The following is a 26,675-nucleotide window of genomic DNA, read 5'->3' on the forward strand; positions in this document are numbered from 1 at the left end:
GGTGAATGGGCTAAAGGACCAGTAAATGTGTAAAAAAAACTGTACATGTTAAAATCTGTTTATTTGCGCTAATACCAATGTTTGTTCATTGGTTCATAGACAACAGGAATGTCTGCTCTAAAGTTTTCTCAAATAACCAGAGGCAGGTAAGAAAGGATGAAAGGAGATGAACCCTCTGAAATGGATTTCTCAGGGTTAACAGTCCTTTCTTCAGCCTGATTTTAAATTCTGAATCTGTTGCCAACCAGAGGCAAATCACTCAAATAACTATTTCTCTGTGAAGAAGAGAATGGGATTTTGGACTCAATCCTTCTGGGTCATAATTGTTTTTGTTCAAGATACCTTTTTGTCCATTTTGTTTTCTGTTATCTAGTTAAATAGGCTGGGATTACTGCTGTATAAAATGTTTGCCTCTTTTCTCTACTTAGGATTCATGTCCCTCTCTTCAAACATAGGGGGGAGGTATCAGGTGCAGAGAACTCCAGCTCCTTGCCTCTGGTAATATTGTTAGATATAAGCGGCCAGCATGAATCAAATATCTTTGATTTCAAGAGGCACATCATCATTCTCAACCAGACCAAGTTGTATGGTGTAGACCGACCTCTAGTCTGGTGTAAGCTTTAGGTTTCTATGGGCTTTGCTGTATCTTCAGTTGCTTCCTAAAACCTGATCGATTATGGCAATGAATGAATGCATTGATACCCACAGTGCTTATAACTAACATACTGTGTTTTGAAAGATCTGACTGTAATCGAACCTTCATCACAGCAACCTATAACCACTGTATCTGTGAGAAGTAGTCTGGACAGCTTAAATTAGATGTGAGACTGCCTGTATTAACAGTATTACATAATAGTATTTTTCTTTGACAGTTGTCACTCCCAAACTGTCTTCCCATTTGTCAAGCAGCATCCACTCAGACCTCTCAAAGGATATCGGCAATAACCTCTCAAAAGACTCAGTGTCACCATCCTTCGTTCTCAAGCCAGGCTTGAAAAGACACACCAACACCTGCCTATTTAGAAGCTCTTTCATATCACTGTTATGGGGGATAGCAAGAAGAAGAAGAAGAAAAAAAAAAGAGTTCTCCAGCAGACCAACTTGGCTCTGCTTACATGATCATTTGAGATGTGGTGAAATTACAGGCTTAATGCTGGGAGAGGGCCTCAACGCCCCTCCACCACTGTTCTTATTGTGTCGCCTTCCTCGCTCCCTGACGTCCAGGCCTGACAGTATAATTACTGAGGTGTGGGAAGGGATAAATAAGGATTCCGTGCTGACGCTCCCCCACTTACTGCAGAACATCCACAAGAACATCCAGCTGAGATGCCAGCAAAAATGCGCTACTGCACATTTTTTCTGTCCCCCTCCACACATACACAAGCGCACACACACTGTACGCATGTAAATAATCTGGAAAAAGTTTTCGGAGATGAACCGCAAACCAACCAGAGCTTTCAAAACTAGTTGATGGTGACTTACCCTGTGTGAGGTTGATTTTTATTTTGTCAACTCGATCTTTTGATAGACTAGCATGCATGCATGATGCGAAGAAAATATTGTGTGCGTACTACTGTGTTGATCAAATCTCACTCAGGCACATCTTGTTTCCACAAATACACCTACATTAGGGCACAAAGCAATTTACAGGAGATGTGCATGTGTTATGGTCTGATATGGGCACATTCAATGTGAGACTGCAGTCTATCACTGGGGCTCATTTAAATATCACACCAAGCTTAGAGACATCTGCTTTACAGCTTATTTCTTTCTTTCTGTCTTTGTGCAATATGGTAGCTCTGTCAGTACATTAATATTTCACACCGAGCTTAGGAAACTTCTACTTACCAAGCTTGATTCAAATGTAGGTATTGGTGCGGGGTGAATTTCTCAATGCTTTTCTGCTATGTTTGGTTTACTTCCTATTGTACCCTCCTGTGGCATCTCAGCCACATATTGATGTCATTGGAGTTAATGTTTTGGGAAATGTTTGATGGACACGTAAGGATGGACATGTCTCTGTAATTAAAAGTCATGAGACTACTTATAAATTGTCAAAATAAATGGATTATTCTGACTCTTTTGTCCCAATCAGATGAATTGTCTTATATGTATGAAGTTTATCAGTGTTTTCAATGCTTGTTGTCCTTAAAGTATGCTAAGGTATAAGTAGCCAACTGTATAAGGTAAGGTATGTCACAATATACCTAGAGGTGATATTTAATTTAGTGTGAGCCCAAACACAGACTTGAGTCAGAAGGCAGAGAGGGTTTGGGGCATGTCAGAAAGAGGCTCATAGTTTATTCAAGTGTGTCATGGCTTCACCCAGGTCATGTGACCTAGGGAGTCATCCACACCAAATCATGCACACACATAAATGAAAACATACAAACGTAAATGGTAATATACTCTCTTAACAAGGATCTCTTTCCCATTTATTGAAAAGAGAGAATCCATATCTCTGAATGTGTTGACATCAGGAGTTATAAATCAAACCATGACATAAAATATCTATTGAATCAATATGTCCATTGAACTATCATAATATAAGATACTAATATTTCTAAGCTTTCAACAGAATATTGTACATATAATTTGTTCGTCTGACCTAAAGAAGAACTTTCTGCAACGGTTTACCATAAGGCTAAATGAACTACCATGCAACAACTTAACGATACCTATGGTCACATTGTAGTTACAAAGGAAAGCCTATGTTGATCATTACGGTTAAGCGATACAGCTTATTCGGCTTTCCAAGGGGAAGTGGGTGTTGATGTTGATATTGATTTTGTTTTGGTAAAACAACCTTCAACTGCCCCTTACAACATCTACTTATCCCTTACACCCCTCACCCATACTGTGTCGTCTTAGATTTAAGTAATAACTTGTACCCCTAACACTTAACACAATGTAAACACTTAGTAATTCCTATATACCTACAATGTTGTTACTTTAGGTACTGCTATGTAATCACGTGGTAGTTAATGTAAACTTGCTGTAAAAGTTGCAGAATTTTCTATTGCAAAGAAAAATATCTGAAAAATAAGATGTAGAACAAGAAAATGAATTCATACAAACATACTGACAGCTTGTGTGACACTGATAGTAGTGCAATTGGTGTCTCTTTGTCCCTGTCATAGGAAAACATGGCACTGACTGTTGATGGAGGAATGGATAGCACATGGAGTTGTCTGCTAAACATGTCAAGTCCAAATGAGAAACATATTGAAACCAAACGCCATCTAGTCCCACATCCACTTCATACAGGTACTGTTGCCGTAGTAAAGCATGGAGGTCAAAAGCCAAGTGTACAGTAAGGCTGGACACATGTAAAAGTGGACAATCCTAAACATTGTGTTGAAGGCGAAAAAATAAATAGAAATACGGTATATTGTATATAATATAGTGTCCTTGTAACATGTCTGTCATATAGAATCATTCAACTCACATCTCGAAATGGCATCTGTCGTTAAAGAAGACACCTTCCCTGCAGCTGCATGCTGCCATGGAGATATGACATAATTTGACCTGCAGCTCATGGGGAGCAGCATAGAGTTGATTTGTTTGTTTTATGGAACTCCAAATATGGCTCATACATTCCCCCCAGGTGTGGCTTATAGATTTACACTGTATAGCTTCTTGTTCAAGTGCAATAAAATCACTTGATTATACTGTTAGATAGCTACCTCAGTGGTATAATCAGCCATTGATATGCTGGTAAATATTTCATTCAAAAGCAAGTAATACAGAAAGCAGAATTCAGGACAGGAGTACTGGAACTTTCATCTGTTGGGTTATGAATGACTACTAAAAGTTCAGTTGTTGTCAATGAGTGTGCCAGGAGCAGTTATTTCACAATAAACACTGTTGAACATTGTACTTTGAAACTGTTGGGCAATGGGGTGGGCTGAAAGTGAATTTCTGCTTTGGTTTTAATGTGTATAATTTGCACTGTAGACGAGATCCAAGATGGTTGTTTGATAAGTGTAGGTATTGAAAATATTAAAAGCCTAGACCATGTCATGTTTGTACTTATTCCAAAAATATCTACATTATGACTAGCTATTCTTGACTCAAGTACATACAGAATAGATCTGAAACCAGGCTTGTAAAACGTGCCTAATATCATAGAAACATCTACGTGTTTTTTTAAAGGCACATTATGCTAAAATGTGTAAAAATGCTTACGCATCTGAGCTGTGGAAAGGCATTGTTTATTCCAAAGGATTTTATGAATATACTGTACAATATATTCATATCAATTTATATAAGTATTTACACAATTTACATATTTGTCATTGATGCTGTGACATGGCTGCAGGAACTAAAACAGAAAAGTGTGACATTGATTATGATGGGATGTTTACTTGCAGTCTTGGATCCATCAGATTGTTCTAGTTTGTCTGTAACAAACAGAACAGAACATTTGATATGTACTGTAACTAAGAAATACAACCACTTTAGTAACTGTATTATAAGAGGTCATGAAAAATTATTGGTGGAATCATTTTGTATTTTGCTTGATGAAAAGGTAACCAGTAACCCATTGCTCACTCACAAAGAAAACATTGTTTAAAACTGAATGACATAATTATTATTGTATTCACCCTATCATGGGGCAAAATGTATACTCTACTTGCTGGAGACCGGTATCTAAACTATTGTTTCATGTTGCACACTAGCCTGTCACCCACAATAACATGCTTTATTGTCACTGGTCTTTGATGGCTTCCTTATTGTTTCATTATTGTAGAGCTGCTGTGTATTGTACCTTCATGTACTCAGAGACCAAACAGCCAAACTGAGTTTCAACAACTTCTTGTAGTAAGATGATGCATCTTAAGGACCTTCTCTTGGAAAATGAGAACTACTTCAAAATAAAAACTTGATATGTATCATGTTTAGTTTGGCAGATGTATTCGCATTTCTGGTATTCTTTAAGTAATTTGATTTTGGGAGGAAACCAGAAAGGCTTTTCATTCAAACCTGAGAGAAAAGACTATTTTACAACCAAACAAACGTGTAAAGCATATAAACACAGCTTGCACAACTAATGCTGGAATCACTTTCGGTGTGGCACAATGTTATGTTTTTTAAATAATTCTTGAGATTACTTGCTATCAAAACTATTCAATGTAATTTAATCCCAGGAAGATATTTTCCTCATTTGTCAAGATGCATTTCAATATGTATATCCATACTACATGCACTTATCAATTCTTCCCAAACTAGATGACCTCTCTGACCCCATTTCCTGTCCTCATTTTACACAATCTCATATTCAAAAGACATACACAATATTTGGAAATTTACTTCGAAAAATAATTACTGATGATGACAAAGTAACCATGGCACACAAATGCACATGCTAATTTTAGCAACAATATTTAGGCATGACGTTTTGTGATCAGTTATTTTCCAAGATATGATTGCTTATAGAAAATGATACCTGATGCTTTTAGGTCATTTCAAATTCTTTGTCTGCAGTGAGGCAATGGAATATTACATAATTGCAATCATTTCAAGTTAGGTGAAACAGGCATATCCCTTGAAAATATCCCCAAAATGTCCAGTGTGCATCATAATTTGTGTAAGTCCGCAATAAGGAAGGATTTTATGTCCTGGTGGTTTTGTTTTGTATTTCTAAAATGGGCCTGGTTGCTGAAAAAATAAATATCCATGCATCATGCTTTGAGTCCCCCACAAGATAACATGATTCTTGTCCAAGTTTGGTATTATGTCAAATGCTCTTGGCCTCCTCCCCGTTAATCCTTTGTATATGACTTTTTTTCTGTATCAACCGATAAGGAAAACTGCTAAAAAATTAGATTTGGTTAGGCGCAGCAATAGAGATGCATTTGACTTGCTGTATAAAAAAAGTAACGCTTTCTTTTCTACTGATTCAGATAGATTTCCTTCTCTTCATGAGTCGGTGATTGTCCGTGAAGCTGTGGATGCCTGGTGACACAGAGCTGATTGGTGAAGGGAAGAAGCTGTTTTTCAAGGTGCTGGGAGAGATCTCCTCGATCCTATAGGAGACCGAATGAAAGTACTGATGGGGGTTCAGCTGGGAGATGAACGAGTTCTGGTGGGAGAAGTCTCCGCCCATTCCCCCCAGTGCCCCTCCTCCCCTGGAGCTGCCAAACTCATGTGAGTGGTAGTGCATGCAGGAGCACACGGACTGCAGGTCGGTCACCTCTGACCGGTACTGCTGCTGCTCTCTCCGCCGCCGGCCGCGCTGCAGCGACTCCTCCTGGACGTGGATGATCATGCTGTTCCTGTTGCCCGCCAACGAGGCCCGCTCCTCCGCGTCCCGCCGCTCGTCCTCACTGTTCATGGTCAAGAAGCGCAGCACCACCAAGTTGAGGAAGGCCCCGATCACTGTCAGGCCCACCAGAATGTACATGAAGCTGAAGGCCACGTAGAGGGGCTTTCTCTGCAGGGCCCGGTTCTTCTGCAGGGCCACAAAGTCCCCAAAGCCTATGGTAGTTAATGTGATGAAGCAGTAGTAGTAGGACTGAAAGAAGCTCCAGTCCTCGTAGTGGGAGAACGCAGCCGCCCCGATGCACAGGGTGCCGATGCAGGAGAAGAAGCCCACGGTCACCATGTTTTCCATGGACACATCGGTGATGCGCATGCCGCAGCACTTCTTGATGCGCTTCAGGAGGTACTTTACAAAAGTGTTCATCCTCTCGCCCAGGCTCTGGAACATGACCAGGGTCAGCGGGATGCCCAGGACGGCGTAGAACATGCAGAAGGCCTTCCCTGCGTCGGTCCCCGGTGCAGCGTGGCCGTAACCTGCGAAGAGACCACAAACTGCACGTTAACAGCGTTTGAAGACGTGAATGATGCTGCCAACATACAGCGTCGGTATTGCTACTACAGTGAAGTGATGCTCTACAGTGCTACAACAGGGAAGTGGCATCTTCAACAGTCTTATACTGTACCACCAGACCTGCATTTTTCCTTAGAAATTCCCAAGAAGTCTATGTTTGGCTTCGGTTCATCGAGCAGGAAGTCTCCGGAAGGGTCCTTTACCTCTTCTAAAAAAGTATTGAATACAGTGGAGGCCAATACAGAAATGTGGCCACCCCATTAATCTTACTTGGGCCCAAAGATGATATGGGTGTCCAATTAACCCAAACTTTGTTGTGCAGTAGTGCAGTGTGGGAGCTTGTGTAGGAGTTATTGGATAAGAAAGGAGTCAAAGAGACGCCAATAAAGCTCTTAGCTAAATTAGACTTCATCTTTTGGCCACAAGTTTCTAGCTCCAACACTAATTGAACCAGGCATTTGAGAAGCAACCTGCACTGGTAACAATAGGTGTCATCTCAATGATTGACTGTACAGATAGAACACATGATCAACTCTTGCAGAACACCTGCAACACATTGCACATGATGTGCAGCACTGTATGTACAGTGAGTGGTAATAAATGAGAGCCATAGTGATTTGTTGAATATAGAGAACGATGCAAACAGTCTTAGAGGCCTCCCCAGTGTCTCTTCAGATGCTTTTATCAACCGCCAAAGCGCCAAGTAACACCCACCTACAACAGGCCAACGCAACACGCTGTCTTCCATTTGTTTACAGTCCAAAATCATCCCTTTACAAGAAGAAGCAATTATTTTCCTATGCTACGGTATTATTTTTTTTACATGGATCTAACCTAGGCAAGTTTAAGCCCAAGTATCGATTCAATATTTTCCCTAGTGGGCTGCCCACCCACTCAATCACGTGTCCATGACTTATTTTTATAAACTCTGCTTTCAATCAATGTGATTTGCAGCATGCAGTGAAAACAATTTTATGTGCATATGAATTGTGCTCTTCTGACCCCTTCTGTTTATCAAAGATTTGAACTTCTGCATGGACAGGAAGGTTCAGCTACAGGTCAAGAACAGCAGACTTGTACAGCAGACTTCTGCATGGACAGCAAGGTTCAGCTACAGGTCAAAAACAGTGGTTTTCTGCAGGATGAATCTCTCCATTTGAGCATGAACTCATAGTCTTGGACCATTTTCAATGAGATACAAAAAAATGTATAAGGAGTTGCTCTTACAGACATACGCAGACACACACACACACATACACACACACTATATCTTTTTTCTGATACTTGTCATTTGCTGCAGTGTGTCCTGTGTTGTCAAAGTGTGATTGCTGGGGTATAATAATGGCATGGTGTGAACACGAGGCTGAAACTGTCAGAGGAAAAGTCTCGCTGCAGCTCACATCCCTGAAACGTCTATAGCTCTCTCTCCTTTCTCCCTCTCTTTCCCTCTCTCTTGAACTTTCTCTCTCCCTTTCTCTCCCCCACCTCTCTCTCTTTCTCCCTATTGCTTCCCAACACAGACATGTGAATATTCCTTCGCAGAGTGAAGAAATGAAATCCAGCTAAGTAAAATTCAAACTTGCTATGGGGTTGTGTTTACAATGCATTTGTGAAAGTACACATTTGTAATGGTATTCATACAGTATCTTACTATAGTGAGCTTTTGCATGTAGGGATACACTTTTTTTCATTTCATAGTACAGTCATTAAAAAATTAATGCGCAGTTTTACAATTTGCAAGCTTAAAGCATTCTGTCTCTCTTCCTTCTTGCACATGAAATAGTCTAATTAATGTATATTTTTATAGCTCAAATTATTCCTGCAGAGTAATTAGACTATAATGAATTACACTGGCTGCCATGATGAATTATAAATCATATTTGATTTGTGGCTCTCATGACTGTGCAGAAATGGTTTCCTCAGCCCACTAGTCTACCCAGTGTGTCAGGAATAAAATGTTCCATTAAAGTCTTGTGAACAGATATTTATATAACAACTCCAGAGATAGGTTTGTCTCAGAGCCTGCATCTTACTGGCTGTGTGCGTTCCTGCTTTGGCGTTGGACTCCATAATGTACTTGTTTTGCTGCAATGACAGTATCGTCTCATGTCGTCAAGGGAACTGCCACTCTTACCGGGCTGAGATCCACAGGTGTTTATGTGCATGCACTGGTGCGTGCACATGCATTACACTGTAAGCATGCTGTTCTGCTGACACAGCTATTTCCTTTGGTGTGTGTGTGTGTTTGATTTATTCATTGCACGTTCTTGAGATCCAGCATACTGTTGCAGCGTTTGTGGTTACCAAATAACATCCAGGTTCCTCATTGGCATTCAAGTCACAGACAGGTTACCTACTCCACAAGGATAGAGCAGAATAGAGCAGAACAGAGCAGAATAGAACAGAACAGAGCAGTTGCTTAAACGGGTGGCTTTTCTTTGCTCATATCTTCTGGAGGTTAATCCACCTTGAATTATTTCAGTCGCCTGGCAGCATTAATTGCCATGAGCCATGGCATTTTAATGAAGGCCAGGAGAGGGGAACAGAGTAGAGCGTGTGAAGCCCTGCCAGCTCTTCCTCTGATACGAGCTCACTGGGACTGGGAACCGGGCGGCTGTTTAGGAGCATTCGTTTCTGTCAAACGCTACTTGTCTCCACAGCTCCGTATGTCAACTGAGCGCATTCCTGGGGTTTCAGCAAACACGTGATGCCTCGCTAATTGTCACTCAGTTGAATTATCACTCATTCAGATTGACTTGTCTCAAATGTTTTCGCTGAATGGCACGTACTGTATTGGTTTGTACTGTAGTGTAACATGTCAAACAAATCCACAAGCAGTAACAGAGGACAAGAGTTACTTAAGTTGTCCTTTTCTCTGAGAATCCAGCATGCATTGGGCAGCACTGCAGGTTAAGACCTCACATCATTCTGCTTTGTGACCTGTTGAGCAAGGTAAACAAACGATGCTTAAGTGCAGGGCAGACAATACATTCTCATTTCAGTCCACCGCACAATCCACACATACAACGGCACACACACGCAAGCAGGGATCTTCACGCTAGGCTGTGAGCAACCACCTGCTGCTCAAAAAGCTCATTTTATTACCACTGTCTCTTTTACTTTATCAGCTAGCTGTTCAGTCTCACAGCTCCAAGATAATATCACTTCACCTGTAGGCCACACAGCATTAGAGATACTGTCTCAGGGAGAACATTGTGTGTGGGTGTGTTGGTGTGGGGGTACTTATATTTCAAGCTACCAACAAAGGACGGCATCATTCTGTGCTTAATTTCAAAGGATGTTTGACTAATTTTCACCGTCTGAATGCAGCTGGGATCTTTGAAGTCTCTCCTCTGAGACCTGTTTGTTTCCATCTTATCTTTGAGCTCCTGTAGCTCTCGTGGACAGCTTCTACAGTGGCTTTCATAGCCAGCGTGAGCTCTCAAGGAGAAGGGAGGCACAGACAGGGCGGCAACGGCAACACTTATGGGGCGTTCATAACAGAACAGCCAGACCAGTACTGTGGAAGAAATTTAGATTTCCTGTATGCTTACATTATTCACTAATCAAGAGAACTAGTCCTTGGATACTAGTTAGTATATTCTCATGTAAGCTTGCTATTAATAAGAGTAGATTGTGTCTATGTGTCAGGGTTAATAGATGTTTGAGATCAGGAGAAAGTACTGGCTAAATGGTCCTTGTCATGACTACAAGGAGAGCTCCAACTATGAACTCTGTAGTTTGAGTTGTCTTGTGTTGGGAGCTGTGAATCTCTTTCTCTGAGACTGTTCTAACGTCATTACTGCCTGACTGTCACTATCTATGTTTACATTCTTGTGCCCTATAAAAGATGGTCATCCGGCCTTCAGAGCTGAGAGAGACTTGATTGAGTCTGTTTTTCTCTCCCAATCTGCAGATTGATAAATACTTATTAAAATCCAGAACTCAACTGAACTTAAGTCACTCCGTTTATGAAGAGACGGACAAAACACTTTCTTCATCAGTACCACAGGGTTCAGGTTGGAGAAACAGACAGGATCTGGTTCATTCTACAGTAAATCACATCAGAATTCTGGTCATTTAGTGTACTTTTTCTTCACACGACATGCGGATCCTAGCCAGAGAGCACTGTATCGACAGAGATCGCAGTGATAACTAACGCCTGTAAGTGGTCTCTGTGAGAAAAGAGTGTTACAGCCCCATTCATGGACAGTTTCATCCTAAATAAATGCATGTAATTGTGAGACTAATGGCTGGATGAGTGAACAAATGTTTGGAAATTACTTTGGAAGAGATTATTACAAAATCTGCCTCCTCTGGCATTAAAAAGGGCTCGCCAATACACAGTTAGGGTTTGTATTGATGGGAATGTCCATCATTTAAATGCCAGTACTTATTGCAGCTCACTGACCTTATTTGCTATTGGCTGGCAATCTTAAGCAGTTATAGCAGTATTGATTTCTGTTAATAAAGGTTCTCACCTTACTTCTGTTTAGAGGCACGGGTTTTGAATTCCAGATATGGTTAAAATAAAGACTATGTCTTTCAGCTATCTCATTCTGTTAGAGAACGATTATGTACACTCACACGCACACACACAGAACACAGTCTTGTTGTCAGACCAGCCACCCTTAAAAGGTGCCGCAAAAATGTGAAACGTTTCAATATAGTCCAGCATTACTCATCACTGGACCACTGGACCGACAGAGGAAGAAAAAGGACAAAAGTAACCCTCTGTAATCTTAGGATTTCTCTGCTCCTCTGCTGATTGCATTGAGCTATATCCCCCACTGGGTGTTCTTCAGGCCTGATTATCAACCTTGGCCAGATATCGGAACTGGAGAAAATGAGAGAGCAATGTGGAATATAACTGCTCTGTCAGAGCCACAGTATGTTACTTTGTGATGTGTCTCTCTTGAAATCTGTCCCAAGTTGTCACTCTGTCCCTCTGTGAAGGCACACGTAATGATGTGCAGTGCACACATAAGCCAAAAAGGCCGTCGAGGGCTGCTAAGCAACAGGCATTTGCACACCACCTGCCTGGAGACAGTGACACCAGCTTTGGTTTCTGGCCGGACTGTTCCCAGCCCCCCCTCTCTCTCCCCCCCCCCCCCTTTCACTTTTAATGAGGATTTGCTGAATGTGTCTCGACGATTACTCCAATATTTTTATGACATAAAACTTTCGTCATCTAGGTGTTATATTGACACGTGAAACATACTCGCACGCACACACACATCCCAGAAGATCCTCTTCTCTATTAGCCGCAGCACTAGTACGGTGTTCCTCCCTGGTGGCTTCTCTCTTCTCACTGCTGGTCAAGCTCATTTGTTAGCACCTGCTCTCTGTCTCCCCACTCGCTTCCTCCCATGCAGGAGGTCATGATTCCAGGCCAGACGAACCAGCTCCGGACAGTAGACCTCTGCTTGGCTGTCTGGCTCCGATGTCTTGCAGTGCATGATGACCTGTCTGTCATGTCATCAGATAATCATGATGACAAAACCCCTTGCAATCTCCTAAGGGTAATAATACCTGATTATTACCCTTAGGAGATTGCAAGGGGTTTTGCGCTTGGAGACACCTGAACAAGTTTGGGTTTTCGGTTATATTTTAATTAGTCAACATTTTCTTAAACATCCTAATCATGGTACAGTGTGTGTTACAGTGTTTGAAAGCACTCATACAGTCCATTTAATGCCATTTATTTATCTATACTGTAGGGGGCGCTGTGAGTGCAATGTTTGGAGACAACTCTCTCACTACTTTGTGTGAACAGTATTTATTTAACAACCCCCCAGGGACATACTATTTCGTATCAAAGAAGCCACTTGTGGAGCGCAGTGTGCAGCCACTGCTTGCCTCGTTCTGCAGTTCTGCAGAAACTCAGATTGCAGGACCCGACTCAGTGGAGACCAGTGGCAATGTGCTTCAGGTATGAAACTGTACCAAAACACACCGCTAACCTAGAGCAGTTACTCAGGGTGCTTTATCATTGGTGTTTTAGAGCGAGGAGAGGGTAGTTAGGGATAGAAACACCTTGTCCAGGTCCAACGTACTGTAGCTATCTGGACACAACAAGGAGGTAGTGCAGGGCCACTAAAAGACAGTGGAAGAGTTCCTGCATCTTGTTCACAGGGGAACACAGCCCCAGGGGGGAGACACAGGCCTTGTGGCATGCTGACTCACAAGGCTTGGTGTGTATAGTGGGGGAGAAATTAACTTCATGGATCAATAGCCGACTTGCAGCCAAAGGATGAGCACAGGTGGGCTAAATGTCACAGCTCATGCTGAAACGCCCACTTGCTACAGCCAGACATCTAGGGTGAACACTGTTTGGAATAGTTTAAAGCAGAGGTGGTTAGTCATACCATAATAAACAGCTGTTTGAGTTTAGATAAAAAATGCAATTGATGACTAATCCTTCTTGTCTTAGATATTTTGTTACTATATTTAATAATTGTTTAAATATACCTTAAAATAGGTTCAAATGGATAAGAAGCTAGTTAAAAGTCTTCTAGGTTTTATAAGTTAAACATTTCACATCTTTATCCCATATTCACATAACCTACTGTATGTTTTAAAGCATTTTGCAATATTTAAATCACTCATATGAATATTTCAAACAGATTACGGCATAATTTGTGTCTATTATTAATAATAATACCCCTTTATTGCACAAATGTTAAAGGATTCCTGCACATTTTGATGCATTTTTCATGAGAAAGGAGAGCCAAGTAGGTTTCAGGCCTTTGATACATCCATCTTTTAACATGAATATCAGGCTTATTATATATTTTTTCCTCAATGCAAAAAGGTAATGATTTTCAACTGCTATGTTGACTTTGATGTTTATCATGCATAAACACCATCTTGGTGGTCGATTTTAGTGTTTTGATTCGTTTTTTATAGTGTATCTTTCTGATCATCCCAACGAATCAACTCAACATTTTTGAGGTGCATTCATGGAGATAAATGGATAATCATTCCAGGCAGTATCATGACAAGATTGGGTCATTCTTGATTCTCTAACCCTCTGTAGAAGTGCAATTTGTATTATGTAAACATATCTGTAGTCTGTTCGTTCAAATTCAAGAAAGCAAACTTGTAGCTATTAGCATTAGTCAAGGCAATCATCAAAATGCTGGGCTATGTGCAACCCCCCCCTCCCTCCACCAAAAAGATGACCCCACACACTTCTCCTCCCCCTTCTAACCCCACAGAACATGACTAAGATTAGCCTCATGAATCCCCATTGACCCCCCGCGTACACTCCTTCTTTCTAGCTTACTCTCACAGAAACACAACACACTCTCTTTCTCTCTCTCTCTCTCAGTGACAAAACAATCACCTTCAAAACCCCACAACCCAATCCCAACCCCTTACGAAACCCAACCTACTTCTGTGATGACAGTCGAGGAAACAAAGTGCAGTGTCAATCAAATGCCTGACAATGTCCTGCTGTTGCCTTAACACAAAAAGCTACGACTGTGGCAAATGAGCCTTTCAACTCATTTGCTATAAAGACTGGCCACATATGGTGATGGAAAACAAGTGACACGCTCACTTGTATGCCTGCATGTGGCCATGGAAGAGACTGAGCTGTACTGATTGTCAACAAGGAAAGTTTGGCCCTCATGAGCTTGGCAGAGGGCCAATATAAATGCCACCCAGTATGACATAGTATCAATTAATGTTATTTCTACCCACTGTTTCCATTAAAAAGGCACACTTACGTTTCAAATTGGCTCCACTGTGATGGTACACATCTAGTAACGCTGGTAGCAAAGCCAATTAGAATCCATAGTGCTGAGAAAGGTGTGATGGAGTGGTCGCTAATGTCTACATTTAAAGCGTCACCTCTTAATCAATTAAATGAGAAGAGATTATTATGTAAGATTTGTTTTCTGATTGTTGGATATTAAATGGAATGTTTCATGTCTTGGATATTTCTTTACAATTTATTGTTGCGGTAGACATGCCACTTTTCTATATTTGTGACGTGATCCCTGACACATTTTGTAGGCCCTACCTGTTTTTTTGCAGTACATCTGTTTGGTTGTACTCATAACGTGTAATAGCTACAGTATCTTGAGTACAGTAACATTGTTTAGAATTGAATGTCAGGCGTAGTGCACCTTTGATGATTAGATTAGCTGTTGTAGCTATGTCGTCTATGAAGTAACTCAGCTATACATTAGACGCAACAAATCATGAATGTAGCCAACTGGATTTTGTATTTGATGGAGCAGGTCAAGGTCGCTTGCTACGTAGGTTTGGCGAGTGAAATGTTCACCGATGGTTTACTTTAATGAATGACAGATAGCTCAGTCCAAATATTTCTATCGTATGTCGAGCCTCGCAAGGTTACTCCATTAGCCTGGCCCCGGATATGATACTGTATGATGCAATTATGATACAGAACCTCTCAACATGGGCTGAGGAAATTACCTGAGTGCGTCATGTTTTGGGGAAAAGCGTCCAGTAGCCCAATTTTTTTCAAATAGCCGAATCTGTATGCTCTAATCAGCTGACTTGGATGACGTGCGACTTCACAGTTTCTGAACACATCGATGCTGGAAAAATTACAGTTAAAGCCATTTTCAGTCATGTAGATCACAACAGTCTTTCTACTTTAGCCTACTCTTCGAAGAACGCTGAAAGAACGCTGAAAGAACATTGAAAGAACGCTCTCCACGTCATTGTCTATACCCGTTTAAGGCGTGACGAAATTAGCCACATTCTGTGTAATGGGTCACAAGAATGTGGGGAAGTAATTTACTGGACCATCAGGACGGGTGGAAACGTGAAGTTGGAACAGCAAACATAATCAAGATACTTTACAGTGTCGCCAAGGCAACTAGGGCTTGCACCTTTCCACAGCTGCGCTGTCATGTGATCACAGTTTCTCACCTTGTCTTCTATTTCAGACATACTATTTTAATTATAGCTCCTACTCTCACGTTAATTAAAACCAGGTTCTTCGTTTGCAGGTATACTCTATTTAAAACTTGTCCAACTGAATGTTCTCAGATCAAAGAAGGACAACTAGCAATCTAAACTTAGTTTTTCCTCACAGCGGGACACCTGTAGGATTTTACTTGTGACACGGAGAAACAGATTTTTCAAAAAGGCAAAAAGGTTATCCTCTAACGTCCTTTGTGACATGGTGACATTTTCAGCCCAGCCTTGTTTGTGTGTTCACTCATAGATATTGACTTTTCTTACTTATGTTCCACACATGGGCCATGTGACAGGTCCCTAAGGAGTGTTGGAGTCCTTCTTTGATGCAGTGGGCCTGCAGTAATGTGCACAGCCAACATGGAGGTTACATGGACATAATGTATACCCTTGGTGTTTAGTGCCAATCACATGATTGCCTCTATTAAGAAACCATTAGGCCAATAGGCCTACTGTAAAAGTACAGGCCCAACATGTTTCTAGCCTTCACCTTAAAACTACAAGAGAAACACCTGTAGAGGACTACAGAACCGGCGTAGTCATTTCTCCTTTACCAGTTTGAATGATAAACTACAGCTTTCAGACCTTCTAAGAACTTTATCTATTTTGTCAGAAATGGAAGATGCATATAGGCTATATGTGATTCATATCCTAAATAGGTGTATGCACAATAACACTTTATCACATGTAGTTTCAATCATGTAATTATTCATCCATAAATGCATCTTTATGTTTTATACTAGAAATGCTGTTTCATCATTGAATCGATTATTTTAACGAGATAAGATGCAATATTGTCATGGACAACCGCTCTTTAGTGGTAGGTAGGAGGAGGGTCTGACCAATCTTATTCGATTGCAGGGTGCGTCTTGTAAATGTATTAATCATTTAGTCTACAAAACAACAGGCATTGATTATAGCCTCGGTGTGAATGTACAGTAAGCACGACTAACAATTTGGCTGTAAGGGAGATCTACAACTGTTCAGACATCATTCAGTTAAGAATCTGTTGCACATAATTGCTTTTATGCTTGTCCAAAGATTTCTTTATAGAAATTCATGACAAACTGGAGTTTATTGTTATGAAGATTAGGAGTCTGACATTTCTGCTATGTCTAACGCAGATACTCCCCCGTGACGTGTCGGTAGTCAAACTCTGAGGAGCTGTTCTTTCAGCACCACGCTCGTGGGGTAGTGATATAGCTTATGGGAGATCCTGAGAGCCCACAGCTTCACAGTTTGTGTTTAACCCTCAGTAAATCGCAGATGTATGTCTCTTAATAGACAACTGACTTGTTATAAGAATGTGTAAATATTTAAATAATTGAAGGCATTTACGTCTAGGTCTTTGAGGCATGTACGATAACCAATCAAATTTTAGGTCGACCTCTTGTGCTTGAAACAATCAATTCATACAATACGTGATGAGGATTCTAACCAATATTTGTCCTCTTTTGATTTTGTGGTATGAGAGTTGTAGAATACAGTTGGCCATAAAAATCATGAAATAATATGCTCAATATGGATTCACAGACTAAATGTATGTCAATACAGTATTTACAACTTTTCATCAACGTTCAATGTAGACAACGTCAGTTAAGGGTTAAGGATGGGAAGACATGTTGCTCGACAAGTTTGTTCAGGGGTTTGCCTACAAAGTATGTTCTTTCGGCTACAATATTTGTCTCCTGGAATGATTTTAAGTCTATACCTGCATACATTAAATTGTTCACCTGACGTTGAAGGACACGACAGCAGTTACACACGTTCTATTGACAGTAAAACAGGCCTGTCTTCGAAACAATGGTGTGCGTAATGTTGTTACGCAATTAAACTCGCAAGAAAACTCACCTATGGTGGTTATGACTGTGATGGCAAAGTAAAAGGATCCCGCAAATTTCCACTGAACCCCGGCTCTGTGGGGCTCGGCCTCCAGAATAATGGTCTCCAGTTTTTTATAGTCATCATCGCTGATGTTGTATTTCCCTTGGAGACGCTTCTCCTCGATCTCCAGCTGCTCCTTCTCCCGCATTTCGAAATCTGATTCCAGGGCATCGAACACCGCGGCCCCGACTAGGAGGTAAGTGAACGTGCAGATAATCAGGGACAAGGTCCGCACGTTCTGCCGCTTCATGGCCACCAGGAACCGGCGACTGAGGGGCTCATGTCCCCTCGGATCCCCCGGGAAGGCGCAGCAGTCAGGAAAGCGTTGGCAGCGGTTTGAAGAGGAGTGACAGAATGGTGCGTGTTGGTGACAATGGGTGCGGTGGACGCTTGAGCAGTGGATACTGCTATGATCCCTGTAACAGGTCCCCAAATCCTGCTCCTGGTTTGCAGAGAGACACAACAGACTACTCGATCGCCGGGACCAGGAGCCCTGTAGCCGACAGACTCTGCGTAAGACCTGTCCAAACCAAGTCCTTCCGTTGCGTAGTGCCATCAACAAGCAGCTTTAATATTGTTGTTGTGCGATCCAAAGTAAACTATTTCATCTGATGAAAATAAAAACATTGCAAAAAACTTCTAAATTCAACATTTGGTCAATCTTTTACGGTTTGATTCAGTGCTCTCTGTTTGTGATGCGTTCCACGAAGTTTAAGAGATATGAAAAGACCCGAGTGAGCTTTGCGGGCAGGGCATCCTTCGCATAATTGCAACTTTTAGCATAACACCAACCTGTTCGTCGTTGCCTCATTGAAGTATGTTGCGTCTTTGATAGGCAATCCCCTATCTGTCCAAAGGTTTACCCCCAAATCAAAGACCTGTATATGGAATCCAGAAATCTTAAAATACGTGGCATCCTCATCAGTAGACCAATTTGCTGAGTCGTCGGTAAGAGTGAAGAGGGGGTGAATGAGCAGTTGAACGGAGGATCCGTCGAGGAGGCAAAAGCTTCTCACTGGATTCGAGCTGTGGGCATCGGAATCACAGGCGATTAAATAAACCGAAGATCAGAGGTTTTGTAAAGGGCTGTAGTGGCGTTACCTTGTGCTTCACTTAACCTACTGATCTCCTTCATGATTTTCTGACCATTTTGCCATCATTTCAAATAGCAAAACGACTTATCCAAACGCGGACTTAACTGACTGTTCGCCTTAGTCATTATCAGTAGGCTAAATCAGCATCGACAACAAGTTACATTTTCGTGAAATCAGGTTTTAGTTTTACTAAGATAACTGAATGTGACCATTCGCTCTTCGGCCTGGGAAGTAGAATAAGATATGTTGAGACTTCACGAAACTGAAAAATCCACATCATTCATGGTCGCTCGGTCACTAACACACGGAGCTGCGCAGATCGCGCGCGCTCCGTGTTTCTCCACAGAAAGCAAATCATCTTGAGTTTGTTAACAAAAAAATACGTTTTCTGTCGACCCTGAAAAGTTAAGTGAGGCCTTGTACCGATACTTTTAATGTGATATGTAATATTCTTTAATAAACCCGAACAGTCGTGTAGTCTTTCATTAGACACCCAGTACTTAGCGCATTCCTCTTGGTTCAGTTAAGGTTATTTCCTATTAAAACCCCCTTCATTCAAACGTGAAAGCATTTCGATTTTGGTCTGTCAGATTATATTTTCATTCCAGTTTTTGGATTTATCACACCGGTCCATTCCCTTGCCACGTCTGTGCGTCCCTTTCCCACATACCCCATGATGACCACTCCCACCATAATGAATAGCATATGAGAGGGCAGTTAACTGATCCAAAACGATTTACTGGAAAGCAAACGACACAAAAATGCAACACAACCGCTAACCAAACATGAGGAGAAAATCACTAGAACAAGCGCCATTAGGAGCGTCGCTGTCCATGGTACCTCACAATCAATTCTCACAAGCAACTAGTGCTGAGTGTGGCCTGCGTGCTGTCATTACTGTGACTGGAACTAAAAACTACTTTGCCCACCACCAAGGCCAATGCTGTCTCCTCACGTATATATTATTGAGGCATATATATTACCTTTAGACTGAGTAAACAATAATTACTATACATTAAGTTATGTTTACTTTCACAGGATCTTACTTTAAAACAGGAATCGAGACCATTTAAGACATGGAGCAAATAATTGTAATCGCCAATATGACAAAGGATATAATTCCCAGCGCTGGTGCAAACACATTGTGTGTCTGCAGTAGGCTACTGTGTGCCTAAACGTTTCATAAATGCCACCGTTTGAAGTCGAAATAACTCCATCACTCTGAACGGTCTAGATCTCTGTATCTATATTTAGACATTTGTCTCCTATAGACATCTCAAGTCTCTGCTCAATCCACGCATACAAATCACACGCTGTATTTCACGACGTTCTGTAAAATTAAGTTTGACAATAGAAAATACTTCAGTCTCCGGGGCAATGACAATTCATTGCATACATTGTATGATAATCAATCAAGCAGACACATACAGCAGGAGAGAGCAAGCCTGGCTTCATTATCTATAGAAGAAATGTCTGTTTACATCACTGGATTTCAAATGGTTGAAGTACTTAATCTCCTCAGGCTTGTGCAAGGAGCATCAGTGTGTCTCTTGTTCTCTTATCTCAATCTTCAGAATGTACCTTTAAACTTCAAACTTTATTTGTATAGCCCTTTAGGACCATTCTCCTTCCTGTGCTCTTCATAGACTGTGTTATATTTGCAACAAACAATGGTTTCCTGTTCCATTCCACTCTAGGCTGACATGGCAAATGCCATTCTGAGCAGATTCTATAATGAGCAGAACCACTGAAGATGCATCTGGTACACATCTGAGTCAATCACAGTAGGCAGGTATGCCATGAGGATTACCCTACGTGGTGGCTGTTTCTGGGGTTCGAGATTAGGGATGGCGAGTCTTTCGGTGTCTCAGCTTAATTCTTAAGCAGGTGATGCACACAGCAAGAAGTCACACACACGGGATAGTTTAAACTTCTCTCCCATCGAATATCCTGAATGGTGTTTACACTGTTGATTTGATCTGCTAACTGTCATACCAGGAATATTACAAGGTTTTTGTGCAACTGTACTACTTGTAATTTTCAGTATAACATGTGTTTCTGGTGTTTCCTAATACAGTACTGCATGAAAAAATAAATAAATAAAGTTGTCATGTAGACCCAATCGTTTTTTTTTCCCATACATTTTTTATGGATGCTAGGAGGTAAGGAATTCTCTGCTCACTGACAGCTTCCTTGTTGTTCTGCCTGAAGTCTAATTTGGTCAATCCACCTCCTCTACACTTAGCTGGGGCATACAAAGAACAAAGTAGGAAGGACATGTAACAGTTTAGAAGAATGATTGCATTCCACTACAACAACTCCACTCATCCTCTTGAGATCATTTACATATCAAGGTTATTGAAATGTATGAATCACAGACTTCTCAATTTTGAAATAATGAACAAAGGAATGTCATTGTTATAACTATGTCTTCTAGTCCCATCACACATTTTTTAACCTTTAATAAATTGTTCTTAGCTAAACTGAACAATGTTGGATTCTATTTACAGGAAAATAACTAATTTACCTTTTCTCTGAGCCAAGAACTGAATTTCTTCAATTGTCACAGCAACACGAGCAAGGTGGAATGTCCCCGAGGTTCAAGATAAATTGATTCACGGAAATTGTTGTCTCCCTTTTGCAAATTTAAAGGTGAAAGGGATTGTGAATATTTCTGAAGACTAAATCTTTCAGTGACTAATCTTGCTGTGCTCTCACACAGACGGCGCTCTCAGTGGATTTCACCAGAGGACGAGAGACGCCAATGTGACTGGTCTTAGGTCACTACCTTAACATCACAACAACAACTTCATCAAAGCCATTCATTAAGTTATTTTGGTAAACATTTATTTCCAACAGTCAAAAGACCCCAGTCTCATCCCAGCCTTTAAAACATTGACAGCTGATGATTTTTTTGGGTAAGATTAAAGACTAGAAATACCTCTTCTTTGGATTGAGGCAATTGATCAGGTTTTGTGAACAGCACAGCAGCATCGGTGAGAGCTTCTGTATTCACTGCAGGCAGATGTGTATGAGGAGGCAGAATGTTTGGCTTATCAGCTGCACCAGACAGATGATGCATCCAGACCTTGCTGCACTCCCTGCCAATACTATCCCACAATGGCTGTGAGTCCACGTTCACGGCCAAACAGAGGAGAGGAAACCGCTTTAGAGAGGCCATGTTTCACTTTTATTGTTTGTGTCAGATTCTAAATATACCTTTTTTGAGCTTGAGTAAGAGATGGAGAGAGAAAGAGAGAGAAACGCTTTGTGGTTTATCTCAAAGGGTGAACTGGACGGAGGGAGGGAGGGGGAGAGTGAGGGAGGTAGAGACAGTGAGAAATAGATTATTTTATTCAGTATGACCCAGGGATCTGTTGATCCAAGCTATCCTTAGCTACATTTGTGGAAGAAAATGCAATTTCCTGTTTGCTTACATTATTCACTAATCAAAAGAGCTAGTCATTGGATACTAGTTAGTATGTTCTCATGTAAGCTTGCTATTAATAGAGTAGATTGTGTCTGTGTCAGGGTTAATAGATTTCGGGATCAGGAGAAAGTACTGGCTAAATGTTCCTTGTCATGACAACAAGGAGAGCTCCAACTATGAACTCTGTAGTCTGAGTGGTCATGTGTTGGGAGCTGTGAATCTCTTTCTCTGAGACTGTTCTAATGTCATTACTGCCTGACTGTCACTATCTATGTTTACATTCTTGTGCCCTATAAAAGATGGTCCTCCGGCCTTCAGAGCTGAGAGAGACTTGATTGAGACCTAAGCCTGGTGTTGTGTTGTCATTTATTGTCAGAGGTCTGGTTTTCTCTCCCAATCTGCAGATTGATGAATACTTATTAAAATACAGAACTCAACTGAACTTAGTTTATGAAGAGACGGACAAAACACTTTTTTCATCACATTCCACCTACATTGTTCCCTTCCCACACCTGTAGGATCATTTCTGAATCAACAGCATAATTAACATCCAACAAATGGAATACAGCACTTCCATTTGTTTGGTGATAGTGCTCTGTAAAATAGCCATGCATCATTTACTATAAATTTGTTCGACATCAAGACAAGGCTATTATTGTAAAATATTATTTTAGGCGGGACATTTTATGTGAAGAAAATTTGAATAAATGGTTTCTTTGTGAATTTCTAAAGCTGTACGGTAGATTGGGTGAGGGGGGAAGGGTACATATGTGTTCCTGAAGGGATTAAAAGAGACATTGTGCATATAATTTGTTCTCTGGGAGAATTTTTCGACAATTAGAAGGAGCAGAGATAATGACAAAATTAAAAAGCTACATAAACCGTCCTTTTGCTTTTTGATTCTCTGGTACACTGCACCTCCTTCAAGCTAGCATGCATTCAGTCACATGCATGCAACATGTTATCAGCTATAAGCTATATCACCTATAAGATGATATAATTAAATTGACATTTAGCAGACGCTCTTATCCAGTGCGACTTACAGTAAGTACAGGGATATTCCCCCGAGGCAAGTAGGGTGAAGTGCCTTGCCCAAGGACACAACGTAATTTTTCAAGGCCGGGAATCGAACCGGCAACCTTCTGATTGGTAGCCCGATTCCCTAACCGCTCAGCAATCTGACCCTTCTCGGACAGCCTTGTCCGCCTCTCTTTCTGTGGTTCTCCATCAAAGTGTATTTGAATTTACATACCCCCTATCAGCAGCCATGTGTCCTTCTGATCAGAATTCGTAGCGGCATGTCATGCAAACGCACTGTACATATTCAACACATCAAAAGTTCACATCATACGACCTGGTGTGAACTCCTCTACACCCAACGTGCTAATGAGCTTTGAGAGGCTTCAAATGGATCTTACTGATGTCTGCTCCTTTGAAATGTTCTATAGCAACGACAGATACAAGAGCTTAGGTACTATTTGGGATTTCAAGAAGCTCAACAGGCTTGACACATGAAATATGTTTGTCTGTGGCAATAGCATGTGCAAGAGAGACTGAGAGATGGAAAGAGACAGAGACAAAGTTCTTTCAGCAGTGTGTCACGGAGTTGGGAGGCGTCTTGTAAGAGAGTGGAGATATAGCGCTGAAGCTAGGGTGTGGCAAAGGCGGGGTTGAGCAGGTGATTGGCTCCACCCTTGGTGTTCCTCCTCTGAGAGGCTGCCTCAATTCAGACTCACTTGTCCAAGGAAAACCTCAAAGCACTGCCAACGATGTCTCCCACTTGGACTCCTCCCATCCGAGTTTGTTAGACAGCCCCAGTGCCTCTTCGCTGCAAAGCCCGTCTTATCTCTCAACATCTCCTGTTTGTCCAACAGAGCTTTGGTCTGGCTATGATAAGGAGGGGGGGCCCTGGAGTGAGTTCAGCCACAAAGCACACTCCCACATGTATTATGCTCTGAAATGGCTTTTACTCCCCAAGCTATACTAAGGAGTGAAACATTTATTATGTGGGGACTGTGCATAATACCTATAGTATGAGATGGTCGAGTTTTCAAAAGCATTCGTTCAGTTTTGTTATTTTAGATAGTGACATGTTAGATTGTGAACCAACTTAATGAAAACACTAACACCCGTGTCTAAAGGCACAGTACCTTTCTTCCATCCTCCCTCTACTCACTTAGGAATTCTTTCATTTCAACCAGCATTAGAGAAGTGCATGCTTCACTCACTTGTAAATCATGGCTTTTCATTCATTTCCGTAGACAGCTTTGCCTTGGGCCTCACTCTCAATTGAAGATATTGTTCCCAAAAACGAAGACATAAATGGATGTTTGTGGAACATTCATCGGACCCACATCTTCTCATCTAATCTGGATTAAATATGGACACTTGCTCTTTTCTTAATCCTTACTCTTATTAAAATCTCTAAGCATAATATGAGGCCAGTCAAATCTGGTAACATGCCCCCTTTTCCCCCCAATGTTTCACATATTTATTTTTTACACATTTTCTTTACCAACAATTCAATGACACTCACAAACATTTGAACATTTTAATATTGACGGATGGACAGTTGTTGATGCTTGTGGAAGCTTCTTCACGTCACGTCCTGTGGTTGCCTGGCCAGAGGAATAACGCCTGCATCCTGCCCAGGACACACGCTTCACTGTAGGATTCAGGAGTTTATGGAACCTTCTAGTACTCTTAAGACACACCTGAGCCCAGAGCAGGAGGCCGGCACTGAAGCTTATCTCACACTACGTGATAGTGTGTGTGTGTGTGTGTGTGTGTGTGAGAGAGAGAGAGAGTGCCATAAGAGAGCCAGAGAGAGACTGAGAGAGGTGGGAGGGAAGCACACACACTGCCAAAAAAAGAGCACTTACATAAAACACAAGCATGCACATTTCAAAGGAAAGTTCCCAAACATGACTTGGAAATCCTGCTAAATTGGAATAATGATATCATAAAAAAAAGAAATCCTTACTGTTATAAGATCCATTTGACTTTTTATTGACATATGGTGTGAGATTCAAATGTTACACAAGTGAGACTACAGAAGACCATGGCCTTGTGCTATTTAAAAGAAAAAATTGAAAACATTTTGAGCAGACTATTTGTGTCAGGTAAGAAACCATTGTGCCTCGCAGAATATAATATCCATGGGGAGTCAGTATATGTGGTTTTACAGATTGTCACAATAAAGGACTTCTTTAAATTCACAATATAAGGCCCTGTCAAAATGAAGCCATTCAGAGCCCCCCCCAAAAAACGACATTGGCTTTAAGACATGAAACACTTTTGACTCCACCTCAACATCCTCCTGGACGTCCATCACACACAGACCTCCACAGAGTACAGTAACAGCACATATGTACATCGCATGGACGAATGGCTTAGCTAGCATAGTGTCAAGTCCATCCAATCACCATCATCATCTCTCGCAGTCCCTCCAGTCACCCGGACTCTGGACACCCACCATGCCCCACTAGGCCCCACCATGCCCCACTAGGCCCCACCAGGCCCCTCTAGGCTCCCGCCTCCATGGGAGCATCCTGGGCCTTGATGTGGACGCTGGGCAGGCCGAACCAGGCCAGGGGCAGCTCACGGCCGGCGCTGTCGTCCTGGAACTTGATGTTCAGGTAGAAGTCTCCGGTGTGGAGGAACAGCAGAGCTCCCACACAGACGGAGCTCTCAGTGGGTCTCACCTGAGGGGGAGAGACGGGCTCCATCACTCACAGAGTCTACAGTACCGGTCCATCTACTGTAGGTACGGGATAAGTATATACTATTGAAAGTACAGAAAGCACATAAGAGTCTTCAGGTTGTGTCTGAGCAAAGAGAATCGTCCTTCACTGTTCATTGGTATTTGTGATTTGTTTGTTTTCTTAGACCCAAAGCTTGTGGAGGCGATGCAGTACATCACGAGAAGAGTTTGTGTTAGTTCACTGATAAGACTAAATAGCACTATGGATGTGCCACGGTAGAACAGCCTTGCCATTAGACTCGTACTGGTTACCCGAGGATTGTCCTTGGACTGTGGAGCAGATAAACGCAGATTTACCCTCTCACACAAGCTCCCCTGGAGGGAGAAGGGGATGTAAGGAGGGCAAATGGGTGCTTATCTGCCATCAGTTATTCTGACAGTTCAGTAACTTCTGGCAACACACTCCGGATCCTTTTGTGTCCTTCCACAGCAGAGAGAAACCAAAGAGGCTTGTCAGACACCATGATGTCTACCGGGTGCAAGGTGTGCTACTCTATCTTCCCTGCCTGTCAAGCGTGAGCAGCGACAAGGGCACTCCCTGTCTGGGCACTGTTGGATAGCCACTTGTGATAATGAGCTTAAGTTTAATAACCGAGCTTTAGTCACAGTTTAGTTTAAAGCACAGTGACTTGGTATCATTTCCTTTCATTCCCCTCATATTCTTAGAACTAACATGGACGGTCGAAGGCCCATATCAACACCCAACCTCTT

The 26,675-nt window shown here is 41.7% G+C and overlaps 2 protein-coding genes across 3 annotated transcripts in view; both read right to left on the reverse strand.

Annotated features, from left to right (window-relative positions):
* Positions 1 to 4,213: 4,213 nt before the first annotated feature.
* Positions 4,214 to 18,233, reverse strand: kcnk9 (potassium channel, subfamily K, member 9). The gene is made up of 3 exons (XM_084695559.1): positions 17,645 to 18,233; positions 5,450 to 6,798; positions 4,214 to 4,403 (listed from the first exon to the last, which is right to left on the reverse strand). Exons 1-2 carry the CDS (start codon positions 18,231 to 18,233, stop codon positions 5,903 to 5,905), a joined length of 1,485 nt encoding a protein of 494 aa, XP_084551685.1. The 3' UTR covers positions 4,214 to 4,403; positions 5,450 to 5,902.
* A 6,953-nt stretch (positions 18,234 to 25,186) lies between these two features.
* The window catches only part of trappc9 (trafficking protein particle complex subunit 9), a 121,303-nt gene continuing 119,814 nt past the window's right edge, over positions 25,187 to 26,675 (reverse strand). For both annotated transcript variants that reach the window (XM_084696039.1, XM_084696038.1), the window contains one exon: positions 25,187 to 25,905. In XM_084696039.1, coding sequence (XP_084552165.1) covers positions 25,726 to 25,905 — 180 coding nt within the window. In that variant the 3' untranslated portion in view covers positions 25,187 to 25,725. The remainder of the gene's footprint in view (positions 25,906 to 26,675) is intronic.

Source organism: Hypomesus nipponensis, chromosome 4 (assembly GCF_054491055.1).
Source record: "Hypomesus nipponensis isolate SF chromosome 4, ASM5449105v1, whole genome shotgun sequence".
In the NCBI taxonomy this organism is placed as follows: domain Eukaryota; kingdom Metazoa; phylum Chordata; class Actinopteri; order Osmeriformes; family Osmeridae; genus Hypomesus; species Hypomesus nipponensis.